At 41.1% G+C, this 18,776-nt stretch overlaps 1 protein-coding gene across 5 annotated transcripts in view; it reads left to right on the top strand.

The window, feature by feature from the left end:
- Window positions 1–18,776, top strand: part of KCTD1 (potassium channel tetramerization domain containing 1) — a 95,070-nt gene that overhangs the window by 57,052 nt on the left and 19,242 nt on the right. For 2 of the 5 annotated variants that reach the window (XM_063130665.1, XM_063130664.1), the window contains exons 2-3: window positions 9,293–9,391; window positions 9,979–10,157. In XM_063130665.1, coding sequence (XP_062986735.1) covers window positions 9,377–9,391; window positions 9,979–10,157 — 194 coding nt within the window. In that variant the 5' untranslated portion in view covers window positions 9,293–9,376. Of the gene's footprint in view, window positions 1–9,267; window positions 9,392–9,978; window positions 10,158–18,776 lie in introns of all 5 variants that reach the window. The other 3 variants (XM_063130666.1, XM_063130667.1, XM_063130663.1) reach the window with 2 other exon arrangements.

Genomic DNA, 18,776 nt, shown 5'->3' with positions numbered 1-18,776 from the left:
GTCACTTGAGGGAAGGAGAACACAGCTACGTGCCTTCTTCTCCACTTAAGCCCAAAGTGACCTGTAGGCCACGGAGTGTGTGCTCTTCTCTCAGCTTTGCATCCAGTGCCGGCACACTACCCTCTGTGTGCCACCCTCATGCTAAAATTTTGGGCCGTAAGCAGGGTGTGTGTCATTCTATCCCCTGCTAATTATATGCAAGTCTGGGGAGGCTTCTCTGCAACCAGTAGCATTTGTGAACATTAAAGGACATCATTTCCTTTGGTAATGGATGCAAGAACTCTAATACTTCCTGTTATGTCTAGTGGGCTACATTTAGGATTTCTTTAGGCATGTAAGTCTTGTGTGGTGCTATCCACTGTGTAGAGAAGTGTGTATGTGAAGCTCCTGAATTACGATAAGCACAAACTCACAAGTAGGGGGTCAGGATTGTATTGATGCTTGCAGGATGCATGCTCTGTTTTCTAGTAAATGTGTACTATGCCACAATGGTGATGGTACTGAACACCTAAACATTTATGATAATCTTGTACATGCACATTAAAAAGAGCAGAGAAAAAAAGAGGATGGCTGATTCAAAGGGAGAGGCTACTTTTTTAACATTATTCTATTAACTTCTGTAATTCAAAAGAGCCACTGGATTGCGAAGGCAAGGCCTCTGTCACTCCAGAAGCTTTCAAATCAGCAACTTTCCCAGGGTGAAATTATCTCTCTGTGCTTTCTCAGCAGAGATGGCAACTGGCAGTGTTTGTTCCACTTCTGAGGGTGAAATTGCCAGGGGGAGAATAAACATCTAATATGCCTCTGGAAGTTTTATGATGGGTGTTAGCTTCTCCTTCCTAATAGGGAGATGATCTGGAACAATCCCAAGGGAGTTTGCCACTGAAGATCCAAAAGAAATCATCAGGTATTTTTATGTTTCGTAAATGCAGGCAAAGAAATCACTTTTGTCAAAGTCTGAGAGATGTCATAAGACAACAAATAGGTTCTTTTCTCCTCCCACCCCTGTCCTAGGAAGCAGAGCAAAACTGGATTACATTTTATGAATATTTTTACAACCTCCATAACTGTCCCCTAGTTTTAGAAATTGTGGGAGGGGGGTCTTTGAAAGGACATGTATTTGTGAGAGTAGAAAGTATTTATGTGCAGGAAAATGGGCAATATACTGTAAATCTGGCTTGATGTCTATTGGAATATGCATTTGGATAAGCATTTGAAGGCACACTGAAGCATGCATATTGTTGTCAAGGGGATGTATATTTGGACGTGCAATTCCACTGGCATGACTGGAGTAGTTCTGTGCTTCAGTGAGAGCGGTGTGACATCACTACAAAGTGAAAGATAATTGGCTCCATGGTGTTGTCAGTTTCACTGCAGGATCCTTGGTTGGCTGGGCCATGTTGAGAACAAGGAAGATGTCCAGTTAGGGCCTTGCTAGACCTACTGGGGAATCCGTGTGGGAGGAGGGGCCAGTCCACGCTAAAAGTAGCGCAGGCCGTCGCCCCTATCGACACGTAAGACACGATGGGCTGCTAGAAGGACCCGTCGTGTCCACCATATTTTTTTTTTTTTTTTTAGTTTAAAGGGGCCGCGTGCACAGGAGCGCACCACCGGAAAAGGTAGGTGTTTTTTTAAAAAAAAATTGGGTTCCCTGCTCCCCCCTTCCCCCGATTTCCCCTCCCCATGATCTCCCCTGGCCTCCAATCCCCCCAATCTCCTGATGTCCTCTATTTCCCGCCCCCCTATGTCCCCAGCCTCCGTTTCCTGCCACCCCCCATGTCCCCTGGCCTGCGATCCTGCCGCTGCTGAGTCCCCAGCCTCCGTTTCCCGCCACCCCCCATGTCCCCTGGCCTGCGTTGGCCTCCGCCGCCGCGTCCCCAGCCTGTGATGCCCGGTGCTGCCATGTCACTGGCCTGTGATACCCGACGCTGCCATGTTGCCGGCCTGTGATGCCCGGCCGGGGGATATGGCAGCGCCGGGCATCACAGGCCAGGGACACGGCGGCGGTGGGATCACAGGCCAGGGGACATGGGGGGCGGGAAATGGAGGCCAGGGGACTCGGCGGTGGAGGCCAACGCAGGCCAGGGGACGCGGTGGCAGCGGGAGCACTGTGGCCTGTCCGCCGCTTTTCCTGGCTACTCACGTGTAAATGCGATAGCCAGGAAAAGCGGCGGAACGGTCCACTCGCCCGCAGTCCCGGCCTCAGCCCGACCTGAGGCCGGGACTGCGGGAAAAACCGGGCTAAAAGGGGTTTCATTTACCCCGCGCCCAGGGAGGTTTCACCCCTGCCTGACCCCGGGATCCCCTGTGCATCATCTGGACGCACAGGGGCGAGCCCGGGGCGGGCACCAGGCTAAACCTCCGTCTAACAAGGCCCTTAGTTCTCTCTCCCTCCCTCCGTGTGTGTGTGTGTTTGTGTTTAATGGTGCTAAAACATTATTAGGTCCTAATCATTAGGGGAATAATAATTGTGAACAGATATGAAAAATAGTGCAAAAAAGTAAAAGCTGTGGTTACGCAGGGTACTTTTGTATCCTTCCAAAGGATTTTTTTTACCTCAAAAACCTCTGCAGATCAAAATTTGTCATTTTCCCAAGGTACCTTTTAAAGGGAGGTTGATCAGTCTTTTAAAATCCAGCATAGAACTGTTTGTAACAGATTGTTTCTCTATTTTTAATCCCTCACTAATAAGAACTATGGTTTCAACTCTTTTTACTTGAATTTTTTTTACAGTAAATAGTAGAATTACACTAGTGAGAAGAGCTTAACATTAAGCAGAACCTTTTAAGTTTGAAGGTTGTGTTATCAATGGTCTCTTCTTCTGCATCTTCCTTGTATGTTTTAATTGGATGTATGTTACATTGTTTTGTGTGTTGGCACTATAAGGACAGGATAGAAATATCTATTTAAATATGCCTTGTAGTTAATAAGTTGTAGAAGGCAATTAACTCATAATTCTTAGAAGTATGAGAATTGGGAGGACTTGAATTCAAAAGATAGTCTTAAAGAACCTGGTGTTGAGATGTTACAGGGTCTTTTCAGATCTCAGTTTTAAACTGTTTGTTTCTCTGTATATTAAGTGTAGTCTCTATTTTTGTAGCATTGATGAATTGATAATCTGCAAATATATATATATATATATCCTGAAGCCTGATCTACTGTACTCCCTAATATGCATATGTTCACATCAGGGAGTACAGTAGCCAGTAGTGTTGTCATACTACACACTGCAGGGTATGGTGTTGGTTCCACATTTAGGCATACATCAAGTAAACCTAATCAAAGGAGAGTATAATGACTAACTTAAGTACCATTTATTTCGATGGGTCTACTCTAACTAGACTTAATCTGGAACCAACCCTATAATTATTAGCCTAATGCTGCACTAGTTTGTGTACAGAGGCGTACCTCTTTGATTTTATCCTTAAATCTGTGACTAACTAAAAACTGGTAGAATGTGTAGCTTGTGAAGGTCAAGCAGGCAGCATTATTAGAACCCTGTTGCACAATAATTGCTCATTTTGCAAGAAGCTTTATACATGTCACAGAGCAAAGAAAGTAATAGGTATATTGTAGATAGAACACCATACCAATGGCAGTGATCTAGAGAGTCGGTATTGAAGGAAGGAAACCTGTTGAAGATACTTACTTGTGTACGTAGATTTCTTTAAGGTACAGAGATTCAAAGTACAGGATTTTTTCCTTCATGCAAGTGAGGTAATCTGTGTGTGTATGTATGCATGTTTTAGTATTAGCATTGGCAATAAACATTTCATAAGCATGGGAAACAATTAGAGAAATTGTTACAATAATTAGTTGACTTAGATTTTGATATCATATGAGAAAGAGAAGGATTTCACATCTCCATTAAATTTTAGTTCCCTTTATTTTGTTTAATCATGAGAACCTGCTGTTCCTTTGTTAATGAAGGTAGCTACACTTTAAATGCTAGCCTCACAAACAGGTAATTACCTTTTTAGGCTGCAATCCTATACTCAGTTGGCAGTAAGCCCCACTGAACTCAATAGTGCTTACTTCTGAGTAGACATTTATAGGATTGCACTGTGAAATTCAGACTTGGGTGTGTGCAGTGATTAAATGTTGATGCCTCCACTTCCCCTGTGGCTCTCCTGCAGGTGTTGGGAACTTATACTGGTTCTACCATGAAAATATACCCACTAATATTAACTGGCAAAAAAAAAATAACATTAACTGCTTTAGGTAATACGAGCATTGAAGATTTTAAGAAACTGAAGTCAGCATAGATGGAAATGTGAAACTACAAAATACATATTAGGATAAGAAGGACTTCTGGGTAGTAGATATTCATCTCTGTTGCAGAGAGGATCCAAATAATACTGGCTCAAAACATTTCTGACAAAATAATTTAATTTGTTTACCCAGCAACAAACTGATTTCTCCCAAAAGATTCAAGATAGTGGTGAGATTCATCAGAAGTTGTATACATTGCATAATATTTGCATGTAGCTGGATCATGTTAGGTATATGTATATTTGCCTGAGGGTCGTTGCAGCATGGGATCTGAAGTATTTTAAGATGTAGAAACATCATTGTTCTACTATACATTTTGCATGCTTATTTGGTCTAGTTTGCATTGCATGTGGTGCAGCTTTTAAGCTGGGCAAATCATTGTGGAACCTACATATGTGCATGCATTTTTCACTCCCATTTAGATTAATAGGTTTGGCTTGGACAGTGTTTTTAAAATATCTATCACAAAAGTACAGAACGATTATCACAGGAACACTAAAGAAACACATTGAATTCCCAGGATGTGTGTGGACGGTGGGTTTGATGAAAACATTACAGAGTTTTGAAGGGCTCACAATTTGGAGAATAATAATCAGGTTTATTTGTTTTAGTATTTTTGAATCTCAGCAGTATTGTCATTCCTAAAACAAGCATTTCTTTTTCTACTACAAGTGCAAGTGCATTTTTTCCAGATTTCATTCAGTTCTGAGTATTTAATATGTAACAAATTTCTCTGCGTTTGTAAATGGTCTGTCTCTTATATAGTTCACTAGCATGATAATTGCATTTGCATGGATTGATTTCATGGGGAAATGTAACTAGATCAATGATCATATAAAAATATTGATTACTAGTAATGCAAAATCCAAGATAAGATTGCCATTACTTTGGCCAGGAGACTATCCACTTCCCTTAGAACTCCTGAGTTAGAAGTGGAGGTAGAATTGGAAGAGACAAATGTTTTTGTATATCTCAGGAGTGTGCTTTGGTTCCCCCCCCTTGTGAAAGATGTATTTTCATGAACAGTAGGGTGTCCCATAGTATATGAGGGATATTCTAGAAAGATTTGTTTGACATCCCATTATAAACTGTGCCTAAAAAACTTCAGCAATAATTTGTCCCATTTTGTCAGAAAAATGAGTGCTTCCTAGTAAGGATCTATAGTAAAATCAGTGGAGGCTGGTGGCTCTTATTTCAGTGGGGCAGTGAATCCACTCTAGATTTCAGTGGCCCGTTCAGACGACACTCAGGGTTTTGTGGTTAGCTTAACCATGTTCAGCTGTGGTTAACGCTAACCACATGCGAAACACTAGCAGATGACACCATTAACCCTTTTGTGGCTAAGGATTCCTTAACCACATGCTAACCACAAACCAGTTAGATGAGCTGAGTCCTCCAAATTATCTGCCCCCATATCCCAGCAGTCCTTGCGCAAGGAGCCTTTGCAGTTGCGGCTGCCATTTTAAGTCAGGCTAAAGTGTAAATAATACAAAAGTAAAAATAAAAATGAAACTTGATCACTGGGCAGTGGGGAGGTAGCAGTCTGTCTCTGTGTCTCCCTTTAACTGTGACTCTGCGCAGTTTAAGATTACTGATTTTTTAAAAGAAATAATGAGCAAGCTGCTCCTCCTCCACTTGAAGAGCAGCGTGGGCATGTAGGGGATGGGAGTGGGTGACAGTCCGTCTCCGCACCTCCCTTTAACTGTGACACTGCGCTGTTAAAGATTACTGATTTTTTAAAAATGAGCAACTGTTCCTCCCCTGATGCCGTCGGCCATTTTGAGTTCATGCTAGCATCATTATAGGGGAGGAGGGAGCCTGCCAAAATGTGTGGACAGAATGCGCCCGTTAAAATAAAATTTACTGCACCAAAATCGGAGCCGATTCAACAAAATGGTGGCCGCAATGAACGTTTAAGCAAAGCAACAGTCTGGAGCAGTGGTAGAGAACAGAGGCTAGAGTGGCTAGGGCAATTCTTGATGCTCTGTACAGGAAGCTCTATGATTTCGCCCCATTAACCACAGACATGTGTCAGATGACACTTTTAGCTATGGTTAGCGCCGCTAACCATGTTGCACAACATGCTTAGTGAAGCCTGCCACAATGTAGTTAGCAGTGGCAGATGGTTAGGGAAAACACATGTCAGACGACATTATTAACCATGCTGCCCTAACCACAAAAGGGTTAACAGCATGGTAAACGGTATCGTCTGAATGGGGCCAATCAGAACTCTAAAGGAGCTAAACAAGATGCTGAATGCATTGTGGGGATGGGGTTCAGAACTTTGGATAGCTCCTTTAGAGTTCTGACTGAAATCCAGAGCGGATTCACTGCCCCACTGAAATAAGAGCCTCCACAGAGTAAAATAGTATTCTGTGAGATGTGATTTAATGTTGTATTATTCACTGGCTGCTCCTATTTCTTATAGTGACTGATCTATGTCTATTTTTATGATATTATATGCCAGCTTTGTATTTAAGCAGTTAGCCTAGTTGCCATAAGTGATCAGAAATTCCATGAAGGTGAATGAGCAGGCTGGCAGAAGTGGGGTGGATTGTCTGCCTAGTTTTTTGTGAACCGCCCAGAGAGCTCCGGCTATTGGGCGGTATAGAAATGTAACAAATAAATAAATAAATAAATTAGTATCCATGCAAACCATTAAGAAAAGAAAGTATTCTCTGTCACCATCGTAGCAATGGGGGACTGGTTGCTCTCTCCCTTTTCTACCAGTTAGCTTGATAGGAGGTATTTTTTTGCTAGCCTAGGAACATAGGAAACTGCCTTACACAGTCCATTGGTCCATTTAGACTGGTATTGTTGACACTGACTGGCAGCAGTTCTCCAGGGTTTCAGGCAGGATTCTCTGCTAGCCCTACCTGGAGATGCTGGGGATTGAACCTGGGGCCTTCTGAGTGCAGAGCATGTGCTCTACCACTGAGCTGTTCCTGCTATGAGGCTAGTAGCCTGGGTTTCTGTGCTGGACATGGAGGAGGGTTTTTCCCTCCTCTGGCCACCATGGAATTGTAAGCTAGTAGCCTTTTAGCAGGCTAGTAAACACTTTTGCAGGCTAGTAACTTTTGTGTTCTTATACAAAGCTGCACTATGCTATAATTCTGCACCTGTGTGTATCCTTCCATGTTAAAAAATAGCTGGTTGTCTGAAGGACAGTACAACCAGGCTTATACTGTAGGTCTTAATGTTCTAGTGAGGAGGGAGGTTGCATGATAAAATTTTACAGGCTGGAAAAAAATCTTCATGGTCCTGTTGAATTCTAAATTATAATAGGGATATGTATATTAGAGAAGTAAAGATATTCATAAAGGAAATCATATAGAATATTTTTATATATAGGCAATAGAATTATTTTGTTTATCCTGTTGTGCGATAAATCGTAACTCCTCCAAGTGTGTTAAGTCTAACACTAATGTGTGATTTTCTCAAACTTTTCACTTTATCAGGAACATCTACTAATCATTTTATCTTCTTTCTTTCCCAGCATTATATTAAACATATAGTCACATGCTTTACATGATAGTAGAGTCTTCCCACTCAGATGATTGCTGGATGTATAAACTGGTAATTGTCGTTCTCCAAGCAGGTCCTCCAGCATTTCCAATCCTAAAATCATAGTATTTTGCAAATAGGGATTAACAGGATTAACTCCCTCTCTTTGCATAGATTGTTGTTTTGTTTGTTGTCTTTTGGCACTAATTAGTCAGACCTGGTATCCATGTAACTTGTGCAACTGTGACCCCCAAACATAGTTTCAGTTGTAAAATATACATCATGTTATTCTTTTTAGGATTGAGCCACCATTTTGTAAGAGTGCAGTATAGTTAAGTATTTTTCCCCACTTAAATATTCTCGCATCTCTGACATAATGTTTTGTGGCCAGTTATGGCAGATGGTTTGTCCAATATAAGTACCCGTGAATGATGCAGATTGGCTCACTCAAACTAAAATGCATCACAAACCTGAATGATGTCCTATAATTATGGTAAAATAATGCTTTAAATTGTGAGGTAGGGATTCATGTTTTAAAAACAAACCATAGTAAAGTGTTCAGGAATTTTAAGCATGTAACAAATAAAATGTGGTCATAAAAGTTATGCTCCTTCTCCATTGTTCACAACCGTAAATCCTGTAGTGAGGCTTATTATAACTTTATTGCCCCCGTAGCACCTTTAAGCATGGAACGTATTTTACAATTCTTATCTCAGTAGACTTTTATATGATGTGGTTCTCATTTTGTCAGGGGGAAAAGGGATTAACAGTGCAGTCCTATCCATAGAAGTACCCCCCTTCAGTTCAGTGGTCTTACTCTTCAGTAAATGTGAATAGAACTGCAACCTTAGGCTGCAGTGCTATACACACTTAACTGTAAGTAAGCCCCACTGAACTCAGTTGGTCTTACTTCTGAGTAGACATGCATAGCATTGCACTGTTATATGTAATAACTTGCCAAAGGCCAGCTAGGGTCTTCATAATTATGAACATTTTGAACCAGAGTCCACAGACCACACACTTTCCTCACTAAATCACTACTGATGTTTTAAAACTTACGTTTGCAGCTAAATGGATTGCAAAGTGAACAAGTATATTTGGTGGTTCAGCATGTGAATGAAAAAACTAGGAAGTACTTGATGTCCTCATCCAGTGTTAGGAGGAAGTTGAGGTTGTCTTAGAAATGTGTCCAGGTTGTGCTTTGTTTTGTTTACATTCCAGAATGTTGAAACTGGTCTGCCTTGCTGGCTTCAGCAAAGTGCTTCGCTTCGCTATGCCCCACCTATAACTTTGTGCATGGGGCTAGTGCTTGCTCTTTACTGACATTGCATTTCCAGTTTGACTGAGGTGTTTTGTTTCATCTGCATCTGCTTGTGGTGCTCCCTTTTGGAGTTTTCTTTGGGAAGCTGCTGGGAATAGCAGCTTATTGGGTGTAGAGGGGCATCTGTCACAGCTTGTATAATATTTACATGGAAAATGTCTTTCTCAAAGGCTTTCGGTGCCCCATGTTTTACAGTACATGAACAGTTGGCTAGTCCAGGTGTTTCCTCTACTGTTTGCGTGATATGTGAATTGGAAATTCAAGAGAAGAGTTGGCAGAATGGAAGAGCTGAGGGTTTGTATTTACCTATTCTAACTGCTTAGCACATAGGAGGGTTTGGGGGCTCAGCAAAATGATACCTCCTCTCCCCTTTCCTGGTAAACTTCATAATTTTGATCTCGGGCATAAAACTACTAGAACATTAGAGATTTAACCAAGCTCTAAAATATGAGCATTGATCAGTTTTTTTTTTTTTAAATGGAAGCCTGAAAGAATTGCCTTACCGTAGTGTGGGTTTAAATGACACTGTCTTTATTGAACTTTCCAGCTTGCAACGCAATTAAACCTCAAGTTTACTATGGGCTTAATCCTGTGCATGTTTAGACAGAAAAAAGCCCTACAAGTGGCTGGGGAATGCTGGGAGTTGTAGATTTTTTTCCTGTCTAAGCATATATAGGATTGCACCCTAAATTTCAAGTTTTAGAAGTTCTAACTTTTTAAAAAACAACAACCCAGAAACTATATTTAAAGATAGAGACTGGGTTTTGTTGGAGATGACATTTCATTTATTCATTCCTAAATGTGAATTTCACTGTTTTATTATTGTTGGCTTTTCTAAAATAGAAAATCAAATTCCTAATGGTGTTTGTGTTTTTTCACAGGACAGTCGGCCCAATATGTCAAGACCTCTGATCACTAGGTCCCCTGCATCTCCTTTGAACAATCAAGGCATCCCCACGCCAGCACAGCTTACAAAATCCAATGCGCCAGTACATATTGATGTGGGTGGGCACATGTACACCAGCAGCTTGGCCACACTTACTAAATATCCTGATTCAAGGTAATTCTAAGGATTATGTTGCATATCTCTGATAGCACTGTTAATTTGCTCACCTCTGACCTCTGTGATACCTGCATTTCTGGGTACGTTAAAGTAGTACTTAAAAATGCTTTATTAAATGAAAACCACAAGTGGATTTTGTTTCTTTGCTGAGGACCCACTTGTCTGTGCCACCTAATTGACCGACATCACTTGTACACCAGGCCCTTATGCAATATTATCTCTATTCCATCTGCTGAAGCGTGTCATTCCTTCCATGTGGACTGGTGGGTGCCAACGTAGCATTTGAAATAATTTCTTTAGAAGAAAGTGGTTTGTTTAACATCCAAATTCTCTTTACATGGACACGAAGACTTTTCAAGCAACCAGAGCTAGAACATATGCACTAATCAAGAGCCTGGGCTGGGAAGCAGGAGATCCTGTCATGTTTCTCCCCCAACATCCTAAAACACCCCTTTGCTGTCTGTATCAACCTTATTTATTTATTTATTTATTACATTTTTATACCGCCCAATAGCCGAAGCTCTCTGGGCGGTTCACAACCTAACACTATTGAGGGAGACGTTGACCTGGTGTGCAGGTCACACTAAGTCCTAGTTGGTTGCAGGGTAATTAGCGTCATGTCCAAACCCAGGGCGCTTTTTCCATTGTGGGTTGTTTAGGATGGTTTGTTCCCAGGGTGGTTAAGGGCAGTTTTATCGTATGTTGTCAGGAACGGCTAGAGAGCTGCCCAGACAGAGTGGCAAAACCCCTTACTGTTCCTCATGATCTCACAAGTGCCACCTCCATTCTCCCTCATCCCTTCTCAGCACTCTCCACTTCAGAATGGCATTTTAATAGTTTTCATAGAATTTTTGAAGCAAGGACACTGGAAAGTGCCTTGAACATGTTCATAGTTTTAAAATCATTATTTTCAGTTCTGTATAAGTATACAGGAATGGATGTCTGCTGTTAGGAATTTTGTGTAATTTTCCCTTCCGTTTTACTTCCTGGCAGTGAAATATGCATATTTTTAGCAATCTGCCTCACTTGCCTGCCCTGAAATTTGCATATCTTTAGTGATACTACTTGCTGCTCTGTGATCCTCATGTGCATCTTACAGTTAGCAATGAAGACCAGTGTCAGGGAAAGGACAAACATGAAGTGGGGGTGGGGATGGGAGCCGAAAGTGGCTGCAGGGGAGAAGGAGCTTTAGAGGCGGTTGTTATTACTTCAGTATAAGGTGAAGCAGTCTTTCTTAAAAGAGAGGACATATCTGTATGCTTGGCTAAATAAAGGAAAGGCATGAACACCCCATTGATGAACGTGTTCATAAGTACTTGGAAAATTATTTCCTTCACTCAGAAAGTTTCCTAATAGAAGATGAAATTGAAAAGATGCTGATATGGTTATCTTGGGTTCAATAACAGAAGGTAGCCTTGCAGTTCTGCACATTTGTACAAGTCCATAATATATATTTTTTAGTGTTTGTGAACTCATTCCTGTGTTCATAAGGGCTCAGTAACCTAAAACCCCTTGGTGATCTGATGTGTGAAGAGGGAGAGTTTACCAGCAGACCAGTTGCAGAAAAGTTGCTGACATAGGGAATGAGGAAATAAGGATTTTTGCAGCAAATGCCCCTGGGATACATGCCGGCCCATGCCTGGGGGGCTGAGGGAGAAGCTAGCCACAGCAAGCGATCATCTGTTGAGAGTAACAGACAAGGCACCCTCCCACTGTGACTTATTCTCAGGGTGGCTTAGTGTGCTGTGTGAACTTGCCCATTGTTTCTATTATCAGGCTACTCTGTTCCAGGATCTCTTCAGTCAAAGTGGATTCAAAACAGTAGTGATAGCTATTACACCTTTCTGTGTGAAACCATAGAGCCAGCACCCAGAAACACATACCGCTTTTACTGGGCCACTGCATCCTAGGAGCACCTGGCATGCAGCAACCTTGTGAGTCCTTCTGGATGAGAGCACTAAAGAGATGACTGGCAGATGGACTTTCTGAAGCAGGCAAATGGCAGGAAGAAGAAAGCAGAGAGAGAGAGAAAACCCCACCTTCCACTGCCTCCCCCCCTTTCCTATAGCATTTTCAACACCCCACTCTTAGCAAATGTGTGAACTGTGTTATTAAGGATGGTGGGTTGGAAGATAGAGAGGTGTGATTCTGAATTCAACCCTTCCTCTCCATATGTCCTAAAAACAGGTAATTGCACTGGAATGTTATATGCACTATCAATTGATATTTCAGTTTCTCATCCAGCTGGGGTTCTTTATGTAGAAGCCACCTTTCAGTCATCAGGTGGCTATCAAGAGAGATTTATATATCACTTAAGATTAAGAATTCTACTTTTAATAGTAATATCTAGAAAGTCAGCAGTACTTTGGTTGGAAGCACAACACAATTGAATTGTGCCAGGCCACAAATTACATTCACTGAACTTTGCATAGTCAAATGACTGACTCCCCTCATTAAGGGATAATTATTTTTTTCTCCGTTTTTAATCGGATTATAGTAGGCTTGCAAGATAGAGTTGACAAGTGAGATGCTGTACTATCTCAGTTCAGTATTGGTAGAGAAGAAGTAATTGTAACCTAACCAAGTACATCAATGTGTTCTTGTATCAGCTTTCCTTCCTGTAAAAAACTGTGTGTCCCCCCCCCAGGAAAATCTATACAAGACAAATAATGACTGGATTCACATGACATGACAATCCATTGTGGCTAACCAGCCAGTGGGTTGTTGTATTGTCTGAACCTAGAACACTTCACATGGGGTGGCTAATTTGGGGGCAACAAGCCACCCTGACAAACCTTGACTTGTTGTAGGGGTTATTTGTCTTGTCATCCAAATGCAGGAGAGTAAATTTATCGAGGGTTATGGTGATTGGGCACAGAGGTGCCTGGCAAAAAAAACCTGCTGCTCTTTCCGATTGCTCTTGTCTGTGCTGTCTCAAGTATCCTTCACCAGTGACTGCCCTTCTAACGATGCCCAAACAGCATTTTGGAGGCGCTGTCACTTGTTTGCCAACCCCCCTTTTTCCCATCTGAAGCAGCTACTAGTACAGCTACTGCAAAAGGGAGCTGCGAAAAGGGGAAGGAGCCTAGATCTTCACTTTCTCGAGTAGTTGGAGACTCGGTGAAGTGTTGAATGGAAGCAGGACACCAACAAGTGTCAGTTTAACACCTTGGTAACACTTTAACAATTTAACACTTACCAGTAGATCACCTTGGTAAGTCCCCCCTCACTTTTTTGGTGCACTTGCTTCTCCCAATTCCCCCCTTTTTTTCCTGATGTGTCAGTGTCAACAGTGTGCAAATTATCCTATATGCAATCTCATCTTGTTAATTTCCTTTTATGTTTCCTACTGCACCTCCTTCCCTTTGACAGGTGAAATATACAAGGACATTGACAAGGCAAGGCTTTTTTCAAAAAATCTATTTTAATGTGTTTTTATTCTGATTTTATTTTGTCTTGTACACTACTCTGACATTTTGAAAAGGAGCGGTATATAAATATTGTAAATAATAAATAAATAATTGGTCAGCCCTAAAAGTGGGTACTTGCGCACCAGTGAAAGACTTACTATTTATAATTTGCCCAAATCAGTCCATAATATTTTTATGATTTTTTTTCAGCTCCAGGAATTTGCCCAAATGGGGGCGTTATTATTTTTATTGTAATAGCAGCAATAATAATTATTAATAATCCTATTTGCACAAATTTCTGGAGTTGAAAAAATAAGAATACTATGGCCCCATTTGCACAAATTTCTGGGGGCGATTTCTTTTCTTTTTAAAAACCAGGGTCAGAGCTGGGGTGGGGGGGATGGGCAGACAAGATGATTTCTGCCACAAAGGGAGAAAGAGGGAGAGAAGAACCCACACTTCGTAGGTTATTCGCAGGGTGGGTTGTCACGTTGTGTGAACCTGCCGAACCTGCCCATATAGAATTTGTGATTTCAGGGAAGGTTATGAACTTTTAATATTTGGGATTAAGAGACATTGCAATATGGCAGTATATTTTTGCCAGTTCTTTTCTAGAACATCAACATAATGGTAAACAGGGAACAAAAACACCTTAAGTATCTTTCCTCTCTCATCTCACACTATTGACCCGCTCGTGCTCTTCGCTCCTCTGATGCCATGTTTCTCACCTGCCCAAGGGTCTCTACTTCCCTTGCTTGGCTTCGTCCATTTTCTTTGGCTGCCCCTTACGCCTGGAACGCTCTTCCAGAACATTTGAGAACTACAAGTTCAATCGCAGCTTTTAAAGCTAAGCTAAAAACTTTTCTTTTTCCTAAAGCTTTTAAAACTTGATTTTGTTCTGACTTTTATACTGCCTGTTTGGTGCATTCTCTTCCCCTCCTTATTGTTTTATTATGATTTTATTAGAATGTAAGCCTTTGCGGCAGGGTCTTGCTATTTATTGTTTTACTCTGTACAGCACCATGTACATTGATGGTGCTATATTTATTTATGTATTTATTACATTTTTATACCGCCCAATAGAAACTCTCTGGGCGGTTCACAAAAATTAAAACCACAGTAAAACACCAACAGGTTAAAATACAATTACGAAATACAGTATAAAAAGTGCAACCAGGATAAAACCACACAGCAAAGTTGATATAAGATTAAAATACAGAGTTAAAACAGTAAAATTTAAATTTAAGTTAAAATTAAGTGTTAAAATACTGAGTGAATAAAAAGGTCTTCAGCTGGCGACGAAAGCAGTACAGGAACAAATAATAATAATAATAATAATAATAATAATAATAATAATAATAATAATAATAGTATCATAGAGTAGCAATGGCTTAGGCCTCCTCTGACTTGCAATTAGGCATTGGTTGTAAAACGCTTGGTGAAGGCTTGACTGACTGAACTAAACTCATGGGGTCCTCTTGCTATTCAACTTTTCCCCTCCTTCTCCACCATGATTTCAGTCTTGGAAGGGTTGCTCACAGTGGAAGTTGTAATTTTACCCAGTCCTACCTTCAGAACCTCAACTTTTTTTTAGCAGTCTAATAATATGTTTATTTTATTTATACAGGTTGGTGTAATTTGGTTACATGTGCCATAGATTCAATCTTAGGTCAAGACTCATCAATGTTGCAGAAAGATAATAATTCATATACTTACTGTTCTGAGAAACCTTTTCTAGCCCCAGTACATGAATTCATTTCCAAATGAAATAGCTTATGCTTTTTGCTGGTCTTTCCTAAATTGCTGTATAGTTGCTAAGCAGTTTAATACGCTGCATGTGTATAATTGCAGGACTAAACAGACTCTGCTTGTAGCTTTCCAGCCAACACCCATGGCCACCCACAGGGCATGTTTGAAGCTTCAGGATATGGCTGCCAAGTTCTAGAATATTTCTTGCTGGCTCTTGTCCACCTTTTTGCTGGCTTTGCATTTGGAAAGGTTTGACACTTGTGGGATTTGTTTCCCAGTGCTTTGTTAAAGAGGAGGCATGAAGTGACGAAGATCCTTTGGATTTGATGGTATGATCTTCAAACGGATATTTTGGCCAATAAAAGCTTACTTTTCTTATGTAGTGCTATCAAGGCTTGCCTTCTTGTCTCCTCTCTTCTGACATTCTGTGCATATCCATTCCCCTGCTTTTGTTGTTGGCTGACATGCAGGTAGTCTTGGACTTTGCCCAGCACAGCATATTTCTCTGAACTCCGTGGGACTACAATTCAGTGTCCATTCTCATTAGTGATTTATTTATTTATTTATTTATTTATTACATTTTTATACCGCCCAGTAGCCGAAGCTCTCTGGGCGGTTCACAAAAATTAAAACCACAGTAAAACACCCAACAGGTTAAAACACAATTACGAAATACAGTATAAAAAGCGCAACCAGGATAAAACCACACAGCAAAGTTGATATAAGATTAAAATACAGAGTTAAAACAGTAAAATTTAAATTTAAGTTAAAATTAAGTGTTAAAATACTGAGTGAATAAAAAGGTCTTCAGCTGGCGACGAAAGCAGTACAGTGTAGGCGCCAGGCGGACCTCTCTGGGGAGCTCGTTCCACAACCGGGGTGCCACAGCGGAGAAAGCCCTCCTCCTAGTAGCCACCTGCCTCACTTCCTTTGGCAGTGATGGGTGAATTTACCCCAAGAGGTTTTTTTATTTACTCGGAAAATAACAGATTCACTCATGTAGGCTTGGACGGGAGTTCTCCCTTTAAAGTGAGCTCTCATTCTGTGTAAGAGCTGTACTTTGGAATCGTAGAGCCTCCTTGGAGCTAGAGCTGCAATGGCAGCAGCAATAGCAGGGGAAGCCGCTAAAGCAGCCTTCCTCAACCTGGGGCGCTCCAGATGTGTTGGACTGCATCTCCCAGAATGCCCAAGCCAGCAGAGCTGGCTGGGGCATTCTGGGAGTTGTAGTTCAACGCATTTGGAGCGCCCCAGGTTGAGGAAGGCTGTGCTAAAGAGACAGTAGGATAACTAAAAATTGGGGGGAGGGCAGCGTCTCTGAATCCTCTTCTTCACTGAGCCAGAGCAGCAATAAGACAATGTAAAAATGGTGGGTTGTTTTTGCTGTCCAGCCCTCCTCCTCCTCCTCCTCGTGAAAGCAAAGCAACTGTGACAAGGAAGGAAGCCGCACCAGATTTGGCAAGGAGAGAGCTTCGACTATTGGGCGGTATAAAAATGTAATAAATAAAAATAAATAAATAAAGAGTTAATCCAGCCAATGCAGTGCATGCACAGAAACTGTATTGTTTATATACAGGCTGCGCATGCTCATGAACTCGCAATAAATTCCGAACTTCATAGTGAATTCATAAACCGCTGATCCATGCTGGTTAAAAGGTGAGCATTACAAACGGGCAAGATTCGACCAGTGAGGAGATTCATTATGAAATCCGGCAGCATCGCCAGTTTTACTCTCATTGATTTTAAGGTGGTTAGGCTTGCTTGCTTTGAATTTAATTCCGCTCTGCATACAGGGATCATCAAGATTCCCTTGCTGCAGTTACCACTGCAAGCATCCCTTTCCCAATGATGAATGTGAAACTGAGCATAAGGGCTTATCCCTTTAGTCACGCTAGAGCTTTAGTTGTGTTTTAAGTGCTTCTAAAGTTCAGCTCAGTGTCAGAGATATGTTTTCACCTCTCCCAGACCTTGCGGGGGTGGGGGTGGGTGGGCAAGGTCAGTGGCAAGCACAGACATTGGCTAGCTCCCAAGTGCAATTGAAACTTGTGGCCTCTATGCATGTTCTTGCTCGGCTATAGTCTTATTTTTTGACCTCCCATCTTATGTTTTCCAAGATGGGATTCCTCTGTACTGAAATTGAAAGTCTGTGGATTTTCTTTTAAACTACCTGACTTAAGAATCTGTCATGACCCTGTCTGTTGTGGTTCTCCCAACTGACTGCTTGTAACTTGTAATTTCCTTACCAGTCACATAGTTCTGGTGATGGCCCCTTCCAGGACCTTTTCTGCAGCAGTGAGTTCTGCCCATCATTCTTTGCTGATGGCTTTAATCTCTTCCATCCTTAAGAACATAGGAAGTGGCCTCCTACTGAGTTGGATCACTCATTCTTCTAGCCTGGTATTTCCAGACCTACTTGGAGAAGCCAGGGATTGAACCTGGGACCTTCTGGGTGCAAAGGATGTGCACCACCACTGAGCTACAGCCCCTCCCCTTCCTTCCACCCCTCAGTCTTCTTCCAGCATTCACCATTGATAACCCTCCATGGAAATATTTTATAAGAGTTTTTTTTAAAAAAAATTGCACGCATTAATTTTAATAATAATGTTAACATATTACATTTTTTAATACTGATATTAATAGCTGAAGACATTAAACATATTATTTTCTAGCTTGATGAAGAAATTCATTAAATACTTGTATGCTAGCGTTTTTATACTAGCAGTGCATTTGTATACTGCATTGTTCACCCTGTGCAACTTTAACACATCTTTGCTCTAGTCAAATTTTATTTTTACTAATTCAAACACTGTTAACAATCTCCAGAAATCTATAATTGGAGAATGAATTAGAAAAACTGAACTCTCTTGGAGGTCTGGTAGAAGCCAAGAGGTGGGCCATAAATTAAATATTTATTTTTATACCGCCCAATAGCCGACTCTCTCTGGGCGGTTCACAAATAGTGAAACATTTCTGATCTTTAGAAAATTGATCTGCAGTGGACATTACAAGTGAAAACATATCAAGATTATATCAAATGTAAAATCTGACTGACTAAATACATTTTTATTAACACTACATAACTTGAAATTAGCAATTAAGGTCCCTATTTTGTATCTTTTGTCTTTTTATCTTAGCAAAAGATAGTTGAGAGAGACAGAAAGATGCTTGTTCTCTTCAGTTATGTCAGGTGGGTAAATGAGAAAGTAGGGCAGAGAGCTATCTGTGGGAAAATAGTTGCATATTGTAGTAGAAGCTTATGCTCCCCTGCAGTTGCAAGAATTATGTGCCCATTGCTTTTTCATGCTCTCTGTAAATATCTTTAAGTTAATTGAGTCTTGGAGAGTCCCTGTCTCTGACCTATATAGTTTTCTGGAATGTTCTCAGCCTCATTTAACATCCGCCATATTGGTTGAGCTGTCAGTGCATTTGAGATGTTTTGTGTTCCTTCTGTTAGAATTTG

The sequence above is a fragment of the Elgaria multicarinata genome, chromosome 7, assembly GCF_023053635.1.
Source record: "Elgaria multicarinata webbii isolate HBS135686 ecotype San Diego chromosome 7, rElgMul1.1.pri, whole genome shotgun sequence".
Classification (NCBI taxonomy): Eukaryota; Metazoa; Chordata; class Lepidosauria; order Squamata; family Anguidae; genus Elgaria; species Elgaria multicarinata.
The sequence above is the reverse complement of the archived record's forward strand: the minus strand, read 5'-3'. Positions and strand labels throughout refer to the sequence as shown.